The sequence below is a fragment of the Entelurus aequoreus genome, linkage group LG26 (genome assembly GCF_033978785.1).
Source record: "Entelurus aequoreus isolate RoL-2023_Sb linkage group LG26, RoL_Eaeq_v1.1, whole genome shotgun sequence".
Lineage (NCBI taxonomy): Eukaryota > Metazoa > Chordata > Actinopteri > Syngnathiformes > Syngnathidae > Entelurus > Entelurus aequoreus.
Window position 1 is genome coordinate 18,124,232 of NC_084756.1, and position 22,200 is coordinate 18,146,431.

At 38.8% G+C, this 22,200-nt stretch overlaps 1 protein-coding gene across 1 annotated transcript in view; it reads left to right on the plus strand.

Annotated features, from left to right (window-relative positions):
- The window catches only part of LOC133643549 (POC1 centriolar protein homolog A-like), a 55,242-nt gene extending 36,148 nt beyond the window's left edge, over positions 1–19,094 (plus strand). The window contains exons 10-11 of the mRNA XM_062038186.1: positions 6,018–6,155; positions 18,399–19,094. Of these exons, the coding sequence (XP_061894170.1) occupies positions 6,018–6,155; positions 18,399–18,563 (303 nt within the window). The 3' untranslated portion in view covers positions 18,564–19,094. The remainder of the gene's footprint in view (positions 1–6,017; positions 6,156–18,398) is intronic.
- The last annotated feature ends 3,106 nt before the right edge of the window (positions 19,095–22,200 follow it).

Genomic DNA, 22,200 nt, shown 5'->3' on the forward strand with positions numbered 1-22,200 from the left:
ATCATAGATATGAACAGATTGACCCAACTTGGTGCCAAACACGCAGCTGAGGGGAGCAAAATAATTGTCAGCTGTGACTTGGACTTATCACGGGCCCTATGATTGAACGGAATCACAGAATGGGCTATTTAAAAACGGAATCTACAAATAATAAGAGTGGAAAGCTACGAAAATGTACTTATTGTGTTGGAATGGGAATCTTTGGGCAATTCGATTATGACTACGATTTGGGGGCTACGCTTTGGTTATAAATCGATTATTGATACAGCTATAATTATATTATTAATATATTGTATATTATTCTTATATATTGTAAATTTATTACTTTGGCTACTGAAGTTAGTGGTTTTACGATTTAGTGCGCGCAGCATCTGGAAAACTAGATACGTAAACTGTAGTAGCCTGATAAGTGGGAAAAAAAAAAAAAAGGTCCCTAATTGGCAAACAAGCATTCTTGATTTAATGGTTGTGCCTTCTAAAACTACAGATTGTTAAGACAATTTGACTCCAGTCGCCATAAACTTTCGGCTCTGCTAGTCTTGTACCACTACAAAAACACTTAATACCTACTTAAGCCACCTTTGTGGTCACATGACAAAACACACCCCTTTAGAGGACGCCACTTTCTGAATGTTTTTTTTTTTTTAATATGAGAAGTGATACCATTTTTAAATAAACCTACAGTCAAAATTAAGACGTGTGTGATGTAGTAACATACACTTCCTCTAGGAGAAGTGTGCAAAATTATACACAGATTGAGTACATACTGTAAACTCACACCAAATTAAGAAAAAAAAATCACTTTTAAGGACTTTGCTGATTTGTAGTCAGAAAATATTTTTGGAGCATGTAGAATACAGTGCATTTGCAAAGTATTGACATCACTTCACTTTTTCCACATTTTGTTATGTTACAGCCTTATTCCTAAATGGAATAAATTATTTTTTGTCCTCACAATTCTGCACACTTTACCCTGCAATAACAATGTGAAAAAGTTTGTTTCAAAATTTTTGCAAATTTGTTAAAAATAAAAAAATTAAGAAATCACATGTACACAATTATTCACAGTGTTGCTCAATACTTTGTTAATGTACCTTTGGCAGCAATTACAGCCTCAAGTATTTTTTAATATGCCACAAGCTTGGCACACCTATCTTTGGGCATGTTTGTCCATTCCTCTTGCAACACCTATTAAGCTCGGTCAAGTTGAATGGGAATCTCTCCAGAAATGTTCAATCGGACTCAAGTCTGGACTCTGGCTGCAGCACTCAAGGACATTTACAAAGTCGTCCTGAAGCCATTCCTTTGATATCTTGGCTGCTATAATAATAATACATTACATTTCAAAATACCTAAGGACACTTTACAATATACAGATAAAGTAATAAAAATATTATGATAAAACAACAAAGTATAAAATCATCATGTAACAATACATTTAATTGTATGAAGGTAGTCAATATTGCAGAGGTCAGGTGGGAGAGAGTTCCAGAGTTTGGGAGCAGAGTGACTGGAAGCTCTGCTCCCCATGGTGACGAGGCGGGTTGATGGCACAGCAAGGTGTATGGAAGAGGAGGATCTGAGGGAGTGTGCCAGAGTAATGATAGATAGCCTGACAAATTTGAAGGGGTGATGTTGTGGATGGCCTTAAAGGTACAGAGAAAGATGTATTTAATGATTTGCCTGACTGGAAGACAGTGAAGTTTTTGTAGAATGGGGGTGATGTGATGGAATGAGGGGTGTTGGTTATGATCCAGGCAGCAGAGTTATGGACCAACTGGAGCTTGTGAAGGGACTTATTGGATAGGCCGAAGAGAAGGGAGTTACAGTAGCCGATGCAGAAGGTGACCAGACTGAACGAGGATGAAGGCAGCATGGACAGTAGGAGAGGGGCGGAGCCGGTTAATATTGCGGAGATGGAACAGGCAGAGCGAGTAATGTTGTTGATGTAAGAGTGGAATGACGGTGTGCTATCCAAAATGGCACCCAGACTCTTAACCTGAGGGGAGGGAATCACTGGGGAGTTGCCGATAGTTAGGGAGAAACTATTGACTTTAGAAGGTGCAGATTTTGTACCAATGAGAATTACTTTGGTTTTATCACTGTTTAATTTGAGGAAGTTTAAGGTGAACCAGGATTTTATTTCAAATAAGCAGGAGGTGAGGGTGGAAGTGTGGCATTGGCCTTGGTGGAGAAGTAGAGCTGGGTGTCGTCAGCGTAGCAGTGAAAGTGCATGTTAAATATATGTAAGATATGGCCAAAGGGGAGAAGGTAAGTGATTAAGAAAAGGGGTCCCAATGATCAGATGTAAAAGATTTGCGCTGTATGAAATTAGTGTGGCCTGTAAGGTAAGAGTAAGACCAGTCCAGGGGGGTGTTGATGATGCCAATGTATGAGTGTCTATTGAGAAGGATTGAATGAGAGATGATGTCGAAGGCTGCACTCCAGGAGGATGAGGATGGAGAGAAGTCCAGAATCAGCTGCATTGAGGTGGTCGTTGGTGATTTTTAACAGGGCAGTTTCTGCACTCTGACGGGGGTGAAAAACAGATTTGAAAGGTTCATAGAGAGAGTGCCGGGTGGAGGTGCAAAAGTTTTTTCAATGAATTTTGAGATAAAAGCTACATTGGAAATGGGACGGAGGTTATTGTAATTGTTGGGAACTAAACTGGGTTTCTTCCAAATTGGAGAGATGGCTGCTATTTTAAAAAGTGACGGAACAATAACAGTGGAAAGTGAAGAGTGCATAATAGCAGTGATGAGGGGAAGCAGAGAAGAGAGGCATGATTTGACCAGGTGTGAGGGAAGGCATGTGGAGGGCTTGGATTTATTGATGAGGTCTGAAATTTCTACAAAAGTAGATCAAGGCTGACTTTGTTGTGAAGGTTCAGGTAAGCAGAGGCACAGAAGTGGAGCAAAGTTGTTTGTGAATATTTTGAATCTTTTCAGTAAAAAAGAGCATTATGGAGTTGCAGGTGTCAGCTGAGTACAGGTATGGGAGGTGGGGGAGAAGTCCTGAGGTTGAAACATGTTTTTAAATAATGAAGAGAGCGTCTTGGTGTAGCCATTGTTGGAATTGATTAGGCTGGAGTAATAATGTGATTTGGTTTGGATGATAGTCATTGTAATGTAAAGTAGTTTAGTGTGTTTCCTTGTGGATGGTGAGACCAGTCTTTTTATCATTGCTCATGCTGGCAACATTTAGTCTTTAATTTCTGGAGCTTGGGGATGTACCAGGGAGCAGTTGTGGGGAAAGAGACCGACCGGGATTTTACCAGTGTAAGGTAATTTAAAATGCTCCTTAGTTCTTTACTGTAGTTTGTTACCAGTTTATCGGGGGAGGAGAGATGGTCCAGGAAAGATATATTGTCAGTATTGTTACAGGGGGTGTTGATGTTGATATCCTTGAATTCTGGAATTTTATAAGCCGTGTATTATTTGATTGTGCTGAGGGAGAGGGTGACGGTATATGAAAGGAGGAAATGGTCAGATACATGAAGTTCATCAGTTCAACAGCTAGAGGGGGTGATACCAAAACAACAGATTACGTCCAGATATGTCCTTCAGTGTGTGTTGGGAAGTTAATGTATTGATGAAAACCAAAACTGTCCAAGCATGATGAAAAAATGTTGGCGATTTAACCCCCAATTCCAACCCTTGATGCTGAGTGCCAAGCAGGGAGGTAATGAGTCCCATTTTTATAGTCTTCGGTATGACTCGGCCGGGGTTTGAACTCACAAGTAACAATAGTGGGAGTGGGACCAGGAAGTTTAAATACTGTGCCTTCAAATGAGGTGAATATGGGCACAGATAGTGAAATGACTTTCTACGTCTAGCGATAGATGACCACTGCCGCAAGACCTTCTCCCCGGCCGTCCCCACAAGGACGACACATTTAAACAAAGCCAGGAGGAGTGGATTCATTAAGTTGTGAAAAGTCTCTGGGAAGTTGCCATGATTCAGTTACACAGAGGAAGTTAAGCTTGCGGTCCGTGAAGAGATCCTGGATAAGATGTCCCTTGCTCGTAAGTGAGCGGATGTGTGCTTAGGGTCGTTGCCATGTTGAAAGATAAACTGCCGCCCAAATCTGAGTTCAAGAGCCCTCTAGAGCAGGTTTTCATTCATTTAGTCTCCCATTTCCTGCTGCTGAAAAACATCCCCAAAGCATGATTCTCCCACCACCATGCTTCACAATAGGGATGGTATTGGCCTGGTGATGAGCGGTGCCTGATTTCCTCCAAACATGACTCTTGGCAAAGAGTTCAATCTTTGTCCAATCAAACTAGATCATTTTATTTTCTCATGGTCTGCAAGTATTTCAGTTGCATTTTGGCAAACTTTACTAAGGAATGGATTCCGTCTGGCCACTCTACTACACAGGCCTGATTGGTGGATTGCTGTAGAGATGGTTGTCCTTCTAGAAGGTTCTGCCCCTCCACAGAGGAATGCTGTAGCTCTGACAGAGTGACCATGTGGTTCTTGGTCACCTCCCTTACTATGACCCTTCTTCCCCGATTGCTCAGTTTAGACGGCCGGCCAGCTCTGGGAAGAGTCCTGGTGGTTCCAAACTTCTTCCATATACGGGTAATGGAGGCCACTGTGCTCATTGGGACCTTCAAAGCAGCAGATATTTTTCTGTACCCTTCCCCAGATTTGATCGTCTCAAAGGTCTACAGACAATTCCTTCGACTCCATTCTTGGTTTGTGTGTGTGCCTTCATACACAATTAACTGAATTTACCACAGGTGGACTCCAAATAAGCTGTAGGAAATTTTTTGAAGATGATCAGTTGAAACAGGATGCACCTGAACTGACTTTGTACCTTCGTGGCAAAGGCTGTGAATACTTATGTACTTTGGGGTTGTAAGATTTTTATTTGTATTACATTTGCAAAAATCGCTCTAAAAAAACGTTTTCACATTGTCATTATGATGTCTTTTTTTTGTAGAATTCAGAGGAAAAAATAATACTAATAATTATAATAATGGATTAGATTTTATATTGCGCTTTTCTATTATTAGATACTCAAAGCGCTCACAGAGAAGTGGGAACCCATCACAATTTATTCCATTTTGAGTAGGCTGTAACATAACAAAATGTGGAAAAAGTAAAGCGCTGTGAATACTTTCCGGATGCACTGTATGATTATAACGAAATCTATTTGGGCAAGGTGCTCTTTGTCCCCAATCAACCAGTATGTATTCTGATGGACGTTCTGACTTTGGCCTTAATCAACACACCCAGACTGTAAAACATGTTAACAGTGTTATTGTATATTTTTCTACATTTGTTTTTATGTTGAGTAAAAATTCAAAATATAATTTAAAACATTTTCAATTTGCTTTATTTACTACGTATGTTAATAAATACAGTTATTTAATTTAGTTTCTTTAGTTTTAATTACAGATGCTTTAAAAATGGCAAGTTCAGTGCGCTGGTAATTTTAATCTCAGTAATATTTCATTAGTATAACTTGTCTCTAGCTTGCAGTCACATTCTTCATTATAATCAATAGTTACATTTGATTCATGTTTGACCAAAGAAACATCCTACATGTTTTTTAAAAATAATTATAAAGACTGAATGTTTTGTGTTTCTTATAGTTTTTCTAAAATAAGGTATACATTTTCATGGTTTATTACACAACGCACCAAATTGTTATTTCAAAAAAGTGCAGCACCCACATTTTGTTATTACAAAAAGTTATTACAAAATGCATCAATGTTTATTACAAAATGCAAAGGTTATTATTAGTTATATATATTTGGTAGGTAAAAAGATCAATGGAAAACTTGCAATATTAATGCTTGATTTGGTTTCAAAATAATGCTGACAATGATATTGTTTCTCTGCATTTGTGGGACAATATAAGACCTTTGAGTGTCTAGAAAAGCGCTATGAAAATCTAATTTATTATTATTATTATTATTATTTAAGAGTGGAGTTGAGCTCGAGTGGGACACCTCACCACTCATCATTCACTCACTGTTTCCTCTGCCTCTTGTACTGTTTTTTCAGCCACCTGAACCAGCCAAAAGCTCGAGCAGTTCCTCCTCCAGCCACACAAGGGTCCAAGTAACCCCTGAAGAAAGTGTTCCCTCGAGTCTTACCAACACACTAGAGAGCATAATGGGTCAACTGAATATACTCACGCAGGTAAGGCGGACGTCGTGTTCATTATTCGGTGGCTGGCAGTGAGTACTTAAAGGGGTCTTTTGCAACTTGCTCACAGTTCCATTTTTCAAAACAAACAATATAACAAACACAACCGGCTAGCTTATGTTACCATTAGTGTTGTAAGAGAACACATTTGATTTAAAACTGTCTATATTCTTTACAATTACTGAGTTTACGTGATGAAAAAAAATTCCAGCCCCCAAAAATAAGTGGTGCTTACGGCTGTCACTCACCCTGTCTTGGCAACACATACACACGTGCACACATACAAAAACAGAAGCAACGAACAAATTGCAGTATTATTGTTATCACTGAATATACAATCAATGACAGCTAACTAAATCGCTATCTAAATCGCTATCATTAGCTAACAAAATCCAAGCGTGTTACGTACAAATTGAATTATGTCTTAAAGCCGTAAGAGGGCGGGATAAAAGGTAAGGCAAGGCAAGTTTATATGTATAGCACAATTACTACACATGGTAATTCAAAGTGATTTACAAAAAATAACAATCAAATAATCATAATTCAAATTCTCAAAATCGTAGAATAAAATCATCATAAAAACAATGCAAATTTAAATTAAAGATTGTAAATAAAATACTTTCAGCTGTCATATGCACAATTAAGAGTGTTTTGGCCTGGATTTGAACATTGCCAATGTTGTCAAAATCTTTTAGGAGACTATTACAGATTTTAGGAGCAAGAAATTGAATCACAGTCTCACCATGTTTCGTCGGGACTCTGGGCACCAGCATTGGGCTACTCCCTGAGGTTTTCAGAGCCCAAGATGGTTCATATGGTTCTAACATGTCGAAGATGTACTTTAACACACGACCATGAAAAAAATTGTACACAAGCAGAGCTGTTATAAAGTTTACTCTCTGAGTAACAGGAAGCCAGTGCAGTGGCCTAAGCGCTAGACTAATATAGTCATATTCCCTGGTTCTAGTGAGGACTCGAGCTGCAGCATTCTGGATGTACTGCAGCTGCTTTACAGGTTGTTTAGAGAGCCCAGTGAGAAGGTCATTACAGTAGTGTAACCTACTGGAGGCAAAGGCATGGATTAGCCTTTCTAAGTTTGTTTTGAACATTATTACTTTGATTTTGGCAATGTTATTCAGGTGGAGAAAAGCTGCTGATGTGATGTAATGTGGCTGTTAAAGTTCAAGTCTGAATCCATTATTACCCCTGCATTTTTAACCTTATTACTCGGTTTCAGGGAGAGGTTTTCAAGGTGACTAATAGCAGTTTATCTTTGCTTTTGTGGGCCACAGACAATTATTTCAGTTTTGTCTTAGTTCAGCCAGCCGTCAGTAAATAATGCTTTGAGTCTCTAGAGAAAAAGCGCTATATAAATATACTTCACTTCGCTTCAAATACATTGGTAAGTTAGCGCCCTCTAGGCATCTGTGTAAATGTTGCAAACAGCCCCTTTAACTTCAGCTTGCCACCCACTCACACACTTTGAGAACAAAAGCTTCCTTTTTACTTTTCAACTTGTAGGCCAGAGATGCTTTCAGCCGCTCAGAAAACAAAAAATGATTACATAAGCGATCCCATGGCATATAGAACTGAATCTGACTGATTAATCTTATATACCAACCAATCACATACACACAATATAGACAAATATGTACTGAGTGCATTGTAAGCTCTTGGTGTTGTTTTATCCATATTTGATTAATGAATAATTATTCTGAGAAGGTGTTTCTAGAACACTTTTCCTGTCTTTTCAGCAATGTATTATGTCAGGATTACTTTTAGATGGCTTTGTTCTTCCATGTTTTGTTCCAGTTAGCTTCTCTGAGAGTGCAAGCCGAAATATATTCCTTACACTTCTGTGTAAACCTTTTAAAGAAGACAGAACCTAATGAAATATGGTAAGGAAGAACAAATAAAAAGCATATATGGTGTACCCGTGGGGAAAAAAAAGCCACACAAATAAAAGGCAGACACAAAATGGTCTTACAAATGTCAAACTGGGTGTTGAATGAGAACATGCCACAGAGACTCCTTGAAGTAAAACATATGGGCAGACATGTGTAGAAACCTGCATAGGATTCAGGAAAAACATGCAGCCAGTAGTTCATGAGATGCAGGCTAAGACACGCTTTGTCACCCATTCACATTTTCTCACTAACACTTGCTCCCTGAAAGTCTGGATGCCTGGAATCTTTGACACAATTCAGGGTTACTAAAAAGATATGGTGGCCATGACAATACAATAACCCAGCTATCTAGCAAGCGAAAGCATAGATGCCAATTCATATTTCCTTGCTTCAGCATTCAGCTCTCTGCAACTCTCACAGTCAAGGAATCTGAGGGAGGCGGATTAATTATTCAGCATACGACAAAGGCTTCCAAAGGCACAATTTGCTGTCTTGGCTGTTTTTTTTAACTTGTCTGCTCTCGACTAGCCCCCGGGTCCCTGTCTTATCCCTATTGGTAGTTAAAGAGGAAGTGCACTTTTTTGGTAATTTTTGGGAATCATTCACAATCCCTACGTGAGAAAAGAACACACGTTTTACTATTTTTAATGCATTCTAATTCGTAAAATATGGCCAGTATGAGGTGGCTTACAATGCAGCTAATGGGAGTACACTATTCCACCCATAAAGCCCTCTTAAAAAACATCCAAAAACCGCCAACAATTTACATCTCATGACCTGAATATTAGCCAAGTATTAGCAATATTGTTATTATACGTGCTAACGCAGGCAAACTATATTTAGAGGCGCTGTGATCACAGAGAGCTAACTAGCTTATGCTGCTATATTGACATATTGAGACGGTGAGCTTCTGCACTGCCTCTGAGCTGGTGAAAGTTATTTCTAGATTATAAATAATGCCTTTCAACTGGATAGTAGAAGGATGGGGCAATAAACCAAGAAGTTGGTCAACTTTGACATCCAACTTATACCCTTAGATGTTGAGAGAGACACAAAAAGACGCTTGTTTGCGGCATTCTTATTTTTTTGTTTTAACCCTTTATGAGGATTATGATTAGTTTTTTATCTAAACGGGAATATATAAACATTCCATCAGTTGGCATCCTAGTGAGAGCAGACGTTGTACAGTGAAGGATTGTTTTATTATGTCCATAGTTTGTATTTCTTGTTTAGCACTTAGCAATAGTGCTGCATGATGCTTAGTGTGTCACTAAAGCTGGATTTGTTTAGCATTCTCCTTATATTCGGGCTGAAATATATAAGGTTCTGGATCATCGTTTTGTCCCACAGTAGTTTGCCATGGGTAATAGTGTTGTTATCGTTAAGGGAAAAGCAAATGTGATGCGTCTGTGAAACCCTTCCAAGGTTTCTCGTTGTTCCCATTGGGTTGAGTTTTGAAGCTACAGACAGGCATTAAAGCTACAGACACACAAAGGCACTTTTTTTTTAGCTAATTTCAGTATCAATGTTAAAATTTTGGACAATACTGTTCTTGTACACTACTGTAGGACCTCTGAGACTTTTTAATAGTAAAATTAGGGAACTTTAAAAACAATCCTCTGTAATGGCCCCTTGGAGGCTTTTTGATAAGTGACTTCCCTTCAAACATTTGGACTTGATGGTCTGTCATTGGGCCATACCAAAGTGATGACACATTTGGTGTAACAAAGACCCAGTAAGGCTGAAGGCGGTGTGCATTCAAGAGTAAAAAAACAAAACTCCTGGCTCTGTTTTAGGAGCAAACATCTTTGGTTCCTTGCAGGGGAAAACTATAGGCTAGTATCGTGTGGCTGTCGCCCGAGGACACTTTCACAACCACACACACGCACGCAAACGACGTTAGCAGGACTGAGGATTGGGGCCATATCAGGTTGGTAAGATAAACAGGGTATTATTGATTTAGAGAACAGAGGCAGGGAGAGTAAGGATATACGAGCCTTTTTGCTCGACTTGGTTGGATGAAATAGCAGGAGATGTCTTGTGTGTATGATGAACCCAAAGAATAGGCCTCATACAACACAACTGATGTGTTAGACTACAAAATACAGGCAGATTTCAACGATTTGCACATATGTTAAAGGGGCTGTTTGCAACTTGCTTACATAATAAAAACATTTTACAGCCCGGGAAAAATAATTGGTGTTTCCGGCTGTCACTCATCCTGTCGCGTCAACACATACACGCATATCCCGATTTTTCAGACCATAGGACGCACCGGATTAAAAGGCGCACTGCTGATGAGAGGGTCTATTCAGGTCTATTTTTATACAAGAGGCGCACCGGATTATAAAGCGCATTAAAGGGGTCATATTATGGTTTTTTTCTAAATGTGAAACCCCTACTTGTGGTCTACATAACATTTGATGGTGGTTCTTTGGTCAAAATGTTGCATAGATTGTTTTACAGACCATCTTCAAGTCACCTTCTGACAGTCGCTTCAGGATGCGCCAATTTGTGGGCGGTCTTATTTACGTGGCTCACCTTCGACAGCGTCTTCTCCCTATCATTTTTGTTGTAGCGGTGTAGCGTGCAAGGACGGGAGTGGAAGAAGTGTCAAAAGATGGCGCTAACTGTTTTAATGACATTCAGACTTTACTTAAATCAATAACAGAGTAGCATCTCATCCGTGGCTCACTAGTGCAACAACAACGCCGGAAATGTGTCCGGTGAAATACCGTCCGATAACCAATAACTAAAGTTCCGTGGGTGAATAATGTAAACCCACTACGCCGGTAGTTTTTAGCGCTTTTATAGCGAGTCTACTGACATATATAAGTTAGAACTTTACGCTACTTTATATTAGAAATGGCAACAGCGGGGAATGAATACCCTGTAACAAGAAGATAGAGAAAAAGAAGGAACTTGTCGGCACGGACTACGATGGCGGACACACGTACATTTTCAGGACTTTTGCAGATCCCAAATACACATCAGCAGGTACCAGAAGGTAAGAAAAGTTGTTTTTGCGTAATATTGCGAAACAGAAAGCCAGATAATGTCTGCTAATAGGTGCCATTTTGCGGTCCTTATACACAGACACCATAATAATACTCATATGTTGAAGCACAGTACGTCTGACTACAGTAGCCGTAATGCGCCGATCCATCAAGCGGTGCGGCTTCATAGCTTACCAAAGTCGTACTGAAACATTTTGACAGATTTTTGAGCGCCGTATGTGTAGTGTTCTATATTCTCAATGGAACATTTAAAGTTTTGGTGTTGTTTACTGGTGTCATATTGCAGTCTACACGCATCTCTTATGTGTGTCTGCTATCTATTGGTCTCACTTATCATTACACCATGTACCAAATAAAATAGCTTTGAGGTCGGTAAGCACAACCAGAATTATTCCGTACATCAGGCGCATTGGGTTATAAGGCGCACTGTCGATTTTTGAGAAAATTAAAAGGATTTTAAGTGCGCCTTATACGAAAAAATATGGTATATTCAATGACAGCTCACACTAACTATCCAAATTTCTATCATTAACTAACAACACCCAAAGCGAATGCGCTTGCGTGTGTTACATACGTCCTACATAATTACGTCATTACATCCTACTTTCCGTAAGGCGGCGGAATCTAATACTTAAAATACATTAAAAGGTAGCGCCTCCTAGCCATCCTTGTAGATGTTGCAAACAGTCCCTTTAAATGTTGTGTGTAGATAGTTCTCATAAATTTCAGGTTTAACACAAAGAAAAACTTAATGGAATGGATTTTCAAGTGTGAAAAGGCAGCACGTTATGTAAGCGTACCATCTAGTTCATTCAATCAATCAATCAATCAATCATTCAGTAGTCTTTCATTGAAAATGTACTTATCTGATGCTTTGTTTCAAAACAGGTTGGTCCATTTCCCCTTGTGGCTGTTAAATTTTGAGAATTAGACCCTGGAAGCAGGGACATAGGCAGCGGTTACAGTTCAACGTAAATATAGTCTTTAATCCACAAAAGAAGGGGGAAAAAAGAGGTGACAAAAGTGCAATAAGGAAACACAAATGCACCACCACAAAAACAAAGAAAGTAGGTCCCATAAACAACATACTGGCAGGAAAACCTTCAAGTGAGCAAAAACTAGCAAAGGCTAGCTTTAGACCGCTAGCAACAAGACAGACAAGAATTATAATACACTAAACTCCTGGAGAACATACAAAGAAAATATGAAGAAAGTAATAGGGCATCATGACGAGAAGATGAACGTTGAGTAATGTATGTCAAATTCTTTTGAGCTTATCGATAAATATGATTGTGGATACGAAGCAGGTGTGGTGATGTGACCAAAACCTGTGGTGTTTGAAACAGAAATACGAGTAAGGACAAAATAAAACCGATAAAAAAATAAGGTAACAGAACGTAGCAGACTAACACAATATCTCTATCATCTCATCTCATTGCTGCATATTGCAGAAAAGTCTGATAAAAGCTCTGTTGAATATCAAACCAAAAATCACAGGGCAAAAAATCTGATTATATTCTGATTATGTCATGGTTCTGATGTATTCATTTCAGGACAGTTGCATAATGACTTAAGTCAATTTTGCTTCTTCTGTATGCCTAGACTGGGATAGTCAAAGACCCTTAGTGTTGTCTTTCGTTTAATTTGGTTTAGTTGTGTGTGTACGTGTGCGGGTGGGAGGTGGTTAAATGACATTTGATCTGATGAATAATCTTTCCTAAGTGCACATAATTTAATTGGTACTGACAGTATTTAAGGTTCCCCCCTAATGGTTTCAGTCAATACAAATTGATGAAAAATAAGCCAATATATTGCACAATTCAGAACCACTTAATATGTCCTTTAAATGTGGTCTTTCGTAATACGAATGGCTATGTTGCATCTTGATAAGAATTTAGGGGGCGTTCACACATTGCCGATTTAGACGGCGGTTTGACGATTCGCTTTGCTCCACCCTAGACCATGTTGGCCCCGAACACAAAACCTTGTCACCCATAACTCATCCGTCATGATCCCTGAGAGTGTTTAATAATAATAAACATGTAAAAACATTTTGTGGCGGTATTAGCGGTTCAAAATGGACCATTTTCAAAACGCCTTTTGCCGTCTAAAGAACAGCAGCCTCCGTGTTTGAACTGCAAGATCAAGAATAATATTGTGTTAACACTGCCACAATCCGCCAGTCACATTTTCCTCCCAGACCTTTACAATGTGAAGACAGTAACGACACAGAGGTGGCGGAGCAACATGGTGGTATTGCTGTTGATGTGGAGTAGAAGGTGGCAGACTCCGCCGCCTTTGGAGAGGTCCCTGATTCTACCGCGCCAATCTGTGTTGGCGATGTGTTCAAAACATATTGAAAGAGGCTTTGTGCCATTTTTCAGACACTGTTCACATCGGTTTGAAAAACACCATGAATCACCATCCTAAAATGGCAATGTGAGAACGTGAACGCCCCATTACTTATAAAACGGTCCAAAAATTAAGTACTTAGGTTTGCAACTGGCAACAAAATGATCCCGACCAGCATGGTTGACATGCTGTGCTAAGAATGGCTACAAAACATTTGACAGTTTCTAACCATGGTGCAATCTTGTAATAGTTGTATAACGGTATACTTTTCACAACAAAAGAGAACAGACAGAAGGATACATTTTTTTGATGCATTTTCAACTAAACGCACAAGACCACGCAAGACACTTCGACATCGTCTTCTGTTCACTGTACCAACATCTTACATGCCGCACTGTGCTCGTCACCAGGCAACACAAGTGAGAGATTTAGAGTCACTGTCTGCCTTCTTTCAGACGATTTTTGCAGAACCGTTGTTGTAATTATTATTCGCTAGATGTCAGTTTGGGATCGTTATTATACTGTCTAGCTTTTTGCAATTAGCTCTCATTGTTCCCTTGTCCTACATGTCTTCTAGTTTTACTCGACGTAAAAAAACAGAATCAGCAGCTGAGGAAAAGTTAAATGACGGAAGACCAAAATAACAGACATTTTTTACTGCAGTAACTGTTGAAACTAACAAAGGAAAAAAATTATCTTTGAAAATGCAAACTTAATGGTACTAACGGGTATTTGTTGGTTGGCTTGGAAATTTGGAGCCATTCAACTTTGTATGGATCACTGCAGTTACAGTATCTCACAAAAGACCGTACACACCACATATTTCAGCAAGCATCTTTATTAGTATATCTTTTTAAAGCACAAAACAGCGTGTGTAGCAGTATAAATTTACTCTCAACTGAAAATATAATTCTGTCTTGTTGACAGTCAAGGTGTGGGGCTACACAAGTTCTGCTGGGAACTGGGTGTCAAGGTTCATTGAGGCAATTTATTCAGTTCAACCTGTTCTGTGAAATTATGAAAGCTGAATATGAGAAAGTTGGTGTCTTGCTGAGGAAGATAATGGAGTGGACAAATTTGTCTCCTCCACACTTGAAATAGCTGCCAACTCATCCGGATTTTGTGGAAGACTTCCTGAAATTTCAATTGTCTACAGATATCCTAACCCAATTAAATATTTCCCGGATTGTGACGTTTGTGTGAGTGTGGGCAAAAAAATCAGCAGCAGTCAGGCCCGGCCCTAACCAATCTGGCGCCCTAGGCAAGATTTTAGGTGGCGCCCTCCCACATCGGCAGTGAAGTGTATATACTCACAAGAAACCGAATAGCTTTGTCTTTGAACTTTTTTTTTAACTTAAAGATAGCAAATTAACAATCAGAATTGTTAACAAGATAAAAAAAACTATAGATAAATAAATGAATACAAAAAATGAATATATGAAATACAATATTTTTTACATACATAAACACAAAATAAAACGTGTCAACAAGTTGCATAAAATAAATTAAAAATACAATATAAATAAGGCACTGCACAAAACAAGATATCAAACCAGTATGACTTTAACAACTATATTACAAAAAAAGGGGATCCAACAGAGTTCTCTATTTGTGCTTTTTAATATTGCATTAACTAGAATGACTTACAAATTACTGTACACCAGGAAGTACTGTAATTACCTAACGTTACATTATTATTTTCCATAACAATTTAGCCCCCACCACAATATTAACCCGACGTTAAAACAGAACTAGCTATTTATTGATTAGGAATTGCCGAATCATGTAACATTAGCTTAATGCTAAAGGTTACTATCACATTCTGTAACAGACAAATAATTTCATGTAGGCTAACGTTACCTACCTGCTACCCCTGTCTTTTTCTCGTTTCTCCTCCTCTTCTTTTCTATTTTTTCTTCCCTGGGCACCTGACAGTTTTGGCCGTTTTGACATCTTGTGTTGATTTTTTTATGTGGTGACGTCCAAAAAGAGTCGTGATACGGGAAGGGAGGGGGCGCACCGTGCGGGGGCGTAATGTTGTAAGAAATAATATTTCTATTAAATAGGCTTTACTTTGCATTTTAATTAACGTGGGATTATTTTATGCATTTAGAAATAATAGTACCAACTTTTTTATTTTTTTCCTCCAACATTTGTGGCACTGGCGTGGCGCCCCCTGATGGATGGCGCCCTTAGCATTTGCCTATACGGCCTATGCCACGGGCCGGCCCTGGCAGCAGTACAGCTGGCCAGCATATAGCATCAATCACTAGCAACCTACTAAACCCATTGGCTCTGACCACACATAAATAATAAATGATAAATGGGTTATACTTGTATAGCGCTTTTCTACCTTCAAGGTACTCAAAGCGCTTTGACAGTATTTCCACATTTACCCATTCACACACACATTCACACACTGATGGCGGGAGCTGCCATGCAAGGCGCTAACCAGCAGCCATCAGGAGCAAGGGTGAAGTGTCTTGCCCAAGGACACAACGGACGTGACTAGGAAGGTAGAAGGTGGGGATTGAACCCCAGCAACCAGCAACACTCCGAATGCTGGCACAGCCACTCTACCAACTTCGCCACGCCGTCATGACATGAGCTATGTCAAGCACAAAGACAAACCTAAAGCCAAAGGTGGAACAACAAAGGTCCAAGGCTTCTTGTTCTACATCACTTGGAACCATTTAACCAGTGGCCCAGTTAAATAGCACAGAAGTTAAAAACTTACTTGCTAACATTTTTGCAGAAGATTTCTAAAAGCAGAACACTCCACAGAGCAACTTTGTATTCGTTGTTTTTACATTAGGACCTTAAAACAGATCACGCCTGTGGAAGCTCAATGACTAGTGTTTTTTACAAGTAGTTTTTTTTCTAAATAGCAGAGCGTTCCTGTCACATAAAGGATCTTTGACTAGCATAAAATATAACGTTTTGACTATACAGTGTTATCCATTTGATGAGATAAAAACATGGACGTTTTACATTTCATGTAAGTAAGTACGTTTTATTTATAAAGCGCTTTTCACCGATACAATCACAAAGCGCTGTACAAAACATAGGTGAATTAAAACTACAATTCAAAACAGGGGCAACTTCATAAAACAGATAAAAAGTGGATTAAAAAAGATAGTGTTAAGGTTCATTAACTAAAGGCTTTACTAAAAAGAGAATTCTTCAAATGAGTATCATTAAAATACTTTAAGGGTACCTATAATGTAAAACCATTTTTTCTTACCTATTGGTACCAGTTTTTGTGTATTTGGGATCTGCATAGGTCACAAACATTTGAAATCAAACCATGGAGGCATTATTGAGATAATTATAAAACAATACTGCCTTTCTTCATACTTTCTTCAAACAAGCCATTTGGAATTTGCACAACTTGTGACATTCTTCCAACATGTGACATCAGCAGATATCTTCATATATGGTAGAGGTTTACTCAAAGAGCTTTGTGCGAGTCTTCCATTTTAGTCTAACGTTGCAGTCAATAAGTTCCTTCTTTTTTGCTATCATCTTGTAGGGCAGACCCACTCGTATATGCACATGCATCCCTTGCTGTTGCCATTTATAATGTAAAGTAGCGTGTAGTTCTAACTTATATCTGTAAGTAGACTCGATATGAAAGAGCTAAAAACTACCAACATGGCTGTCGGGGAGAAGACACAGTCGAAGTGGACGCACGTAAATAAGACCACCCAAAAGAACAGGACATCCTGAAGAGACGCTCAGAAAGCGGTTTTGAAAATGGTCTGTAAAACATAATCTATGCAACAATTTGACCAAAGAACCAACATTACTGCTACATGTTATATAGACCACAAGGAAGTGTTTTAAATGTCGAACAAATATATAATATGACCCCTTTAAGGTACATATCATGGGCCCTGGTCCTTAGCTTTCTGGATATCTATCCATTCATCCATTTTCTACCGCTTGTCCCTTTTTCGGGGGCGCTGGAGCCTATCTCTGCTGCATTCGGGCGGTAGGCGTTCAGTTAAATACTCCTTAAAGCTAGAGTTAAATATCCTGATTTCCTTTTTCCATTTTATTATGTTTTAAAAAATGTTAACTGGTTTGTTTTTACTACAACATGGACGTATGTATTCAGCAAGTATAAACTGAATTCTAAAACTCCCATTTGCAATCAGATGATTATTAAATTGATAAGGGTGCATTACAAGTACATATTATTATTAAAACTGTCAAGTTTCTGTCAGAAATATGATTAGTAGGGCTGGCAATAATTTGATTCCATAGCGGAATTTTACGCATTCTAATGCATTAGAAAAAAATAAATCCATCCATTAATAGTGTGGTCAGTCACTTACCTTGGTGTCAGGAGATCTACTGGATTGCAAACGCCAATTGTTGGCAGCTATGACTTGAACCCAATTGATTTCCTTTGGGGCATCCGTAAGCGGGAGGAAGGAAGGTGGAGAAGCACAGGGTGTATAACATTCACTAGTCATCATGGAGGTGTGGAAGAGGATTCCACTAACAGCCTTTGCAGCTCTGCTCAAAGCCATGTCCTCGAGGATCAAAACAGTGCTACATAACAAGGATATCACTACATTTTCACACTGAGGACACGATTAAAAAATGTTCACTCTGAGGGGTACTTACTTGTGTTGCTATATTTAGTCATGTTGACTCATTTTTAGTGGATAGTCCATATGTACTGCTTGACAAGCTGTACACTAACTACCCTTAAGTACTGTAGAATCCAGAGCATCAATGTCATCTGCTAGGTTTATACTCCAAATGAGACTTTTCCTCGACAACATAGTTTTCTTATACGCACACTGCCTCATTCAGACGTACAATAACATCTATTATGTGGTCGTTAGTATCAAGCTGATGCTGCACATCCTTGTCAAACATGCCATCCTTCTTCCCCTGATCTTCCTTTCCCATCTCCTCTTCTCATTCTGTCGCTCTTCCCCATGCAGACAGTCTCCATCTTGGAACATCGGCTGACGCTGACTGAAGACAAACTGAAGCAGTCTTTACAGGACCAGACGGTGTCTCAAATTCAAGCGTTTACAGACGAGGCGGACTGGACACCAGCCCCGTACCCAGCTGATAAAGACCTTGTCCTCGCAGATGACTCTTAGAGAAGTTGTTTGTGGCAAACAGTGGTGACTTCCAACAGTGTCTGTTCTGCTGATAAAGTATCTTGAGTGTGTGTCTGCAGTAGGCAACATTTCGTACTTGCCTATGCGACACACGTCTGTTTTTAGATGTCTCTTTGCAGGCAACAAGGGCAACCGTAAGCTCTTCTTCGTCAAAACACACAGGAAAATCGGATTAACCAAACATTAAAAGCCTAAAGCTATTGCCTCATTCATTGCACTTAAAGACTCCTCTTTGAAATTCACACCCAAATTTGAACATTTCATTTCTGGATACAAAGGAAAATGCATCAAAGTACAGTGCCTTCAGAACAGAGGAATTAATGCATTTGAAAAGTAAAATCAAAATTTTCAGACCGCAGAAACAGACTCTTACAGGTTTGGCATTTATTTAAACCACCAGATTTTTCCCTTTAACTTATCGTAGCGGTTGTTTTTGTATTTGTTTTTAACTCCTGACTTTTACTGTTACCCCTACTTGATAATAAACAGAATCCAGATGCTATTTGCTAACTTTTGTATGCCCATGTTTGTTGTCATTGTTATTGCCCGAGCGATGAGGTCACCACTTGCTTCCTTCTACAATTGGTCCACATCGTGACATTGACTATGTTTGTTGTCCGCTTAGCAGATATGTGAACAGCGTGAGTCGTGAGTTTTGTCATCCCCAAGCTCGCAGTGAGTCACTTTCACCTCTATCTTTGCCAAAGCTTTGGAACCACCATGAACAATGCTTGTAAATATTCTCAATCCTCTAGGTCATTGTATTCTCAGTCTTGTTGTGGCATGCCACAAGGTTAGAGGATAAACCATTGAGTCCTACACCAACCCCTCAAGCTGAAGCTGTCATATAGATAGTCCTTGAACCGATGGAATCTGCTCAAATGAGAGGCTAAATGTCTTAAAGACGACCTGAACAGTCAAGTTGTGATGAATTAACAAAGCCTTGATACCACCATGTACAGGCAGATAATCCTCCGCTCACCACCATACAGAGTGACATGCTAAACCTAATCCATAAATAGTAGCACATAATTATATATGTATCAGTAGGCCAGGGTTGTCAAAAGTGCGGCCCAAGGAAAATGATAGAATCACTAATCTTGGAGGGTGTTTATTCAGTTGTTTCATGAAGAAAAAAATAAAACAGACTACACACAAAAAATGTATTATTTCAAATGGCAACTTTCTAGCTTTAAGAAACTAAACAAAAAATAATTTGGTGGTAACAGTTTCATTTTTTGTGAAAATAATTACAGAATCACTCAATTCTGAGGAAATAGTTATAAAATAACCCTGTAAATTTTCATTTCCAAAGCTAAAACTTTATGCAATCAAGAAAAACAAACAAAAACTACACAGCTGTAGTGTATGTTGCACAACACAGTATGTTGCACTACCTCAGAGCTTGCGGTCTCTGAGGCATGGATTTAACAAGTGATAAACAGTAATCATTATCAATCTTGCGCCAACTTTCTCTGATTGCTGTTGTCGGATCAGCTTTGCAGGTTGGAGTCTTGTCATGGACCATTTTCTTCAATTTCCACCACAGATTTTTAATTGTATTGACATACGGATTAATTGCAGGCCATGACCTTGACTTTGTGTATCTTTCTTCAGGGAAAGTGTTTAGAATTTTTGCTCTATGGTAACATTTATTATCATCTTGAAAATGATGTCATTAACCCCAAACATACTTTGGATTGATGGAATAAGAAAAGTGTCCAAAATGTCAACGTAAACGGGTTGAAAATGTAATAGTAGTTTAGTCTTTATTTGAAGGGACAATGCACAGAAACATTAAGCTCAAAGACAGATATGTTCTGTACCAGATTATAGCTAAATAGCTAATTTCCATCTGCAGTCCCTGGCTACCTAAATTAAAGGGATACAAAAATCATGCAATAAAATTATGACAATAAAAACATACTATAGCATGTTTTTAAATTAAGAAAAGTCATAAAATGCCCTTTCATGTACACATACTTAATATACAATACAACCACACCTCATTTACATCATCACACAGACAATACATGCTTTTGTTCACATCTGTCATCATTTGTAAAAACAACCATGATTTTAACAGACACACCTCACAATTTACAATAAAAATGCTCTCATGGATAAATATAATACACATTAGGTTGGTGTGTCAAACATAATGCCCACCTTAGTGACCGTGTGAGCAGCTTTGATTGCTCCAAAGCCACCTTTTAACTTCAATTGTGAATGAAGAGTAATCTGTTAGACTTTTCAAGTTTGTTGTGAGGTCGTTCCATTCCTTTATGGCTCTATATGAAAAGGCTGATTGTGCAAAAGAGGTTTTACATCTGGGTACGCTACACTGCCCCCTGGTGGAGGCTCGTGTGTTTCTAGTTGTCACAGCAGATGTAAACTGGACAAAGTGCTTAAGTGGTGCTGGTGCAGTGTTATTTAGGATTTAGATTTAATGACAGCCCCAGTGCAATCACCTGACTTTCAGCCCTATATCATCAATGACTGTGGAAATGTGCAGGTTTTTTTCAGGCAGTCGTTTTAATAAATCTCATTGAAACGGCACCAAACAAAAGTTCCGGCATATACCTTGCCCATTTGCAGATTGACGATTTGTCCCTGAATATGATTTTTAACCAGTCATCCTATAGTGCACAATTGCGTTTCCTTAACCCGAACCCGTTTAGATGTTAAAGACAGCTATTGTTTAGCTTTTCTGTACTATATCCCATTTCCTTTTGGTGGCTTCTTACAGTTTGGTCACAGACTGTAACTTAAATTTCTGCCCAATTGTTCTTTTTGTTTTGCTGTACATTTTCTGTTTTCAAGACATTGCGTTAAGTTTTCTAAGCTTTTATGTTTTTTTTACAATGAGAATGACTTTTATTGCCCAAGTATGTTTAACACACAAATAATTTGACTTGGTACTGTGCCTTCTTTGCTCAATGCAAGACACAAAAAAACGTTAGAACTACGAGAGCTTTTCCTTGATCTACCTGTATGCTTGCCCTTTACAACATTCCCATGTTGTTTGTACTTGGTCCAGATTTTAGACTGTGAAAAATCTTTTGCAACATTGCATGATGATTTACCTTCTTTAAGAAGTTTGATAATCCTCTCCTTTGTTCCAATTGACATCTGTTGAGTTGGAGCCATGATTCATGTCAAGCCACCTGATGCAACAGCTCTCCAAGGTGTTAACACTCCTTTTTAACTGCAGACTAATGAACATATTTCCTCTAAAGCAGGTGTTAGCTTTAGAAATGAAAATTTACAGGGTGATTTCATAATTATTTCCTCAGAATTGAGTGTTTCCATATTTTTTCACTTGTATTGATGTAAAATAGAAACTTTTACTGACGACCACAATTTATTTTCTTGGTTTAATTTAGTGTTTCTTAAAGCCAGAAAGTTGACATTTCAAATGACTGTAGTTTTGTGTCTTGTCTGTTAACTGCTTTTATTCTACAAAATTAAACAACTGAATGGACATCCTCCAAGTCGGATGATTCCATCATTTTTGCCAGGGGTTGTACTGCATTACCTGCGAAATAACTTATGAAAAATACGCTACATGGCGGCGCTGTGTTTGATCCCCAAAGTCTGATCCCATATGTCGGAT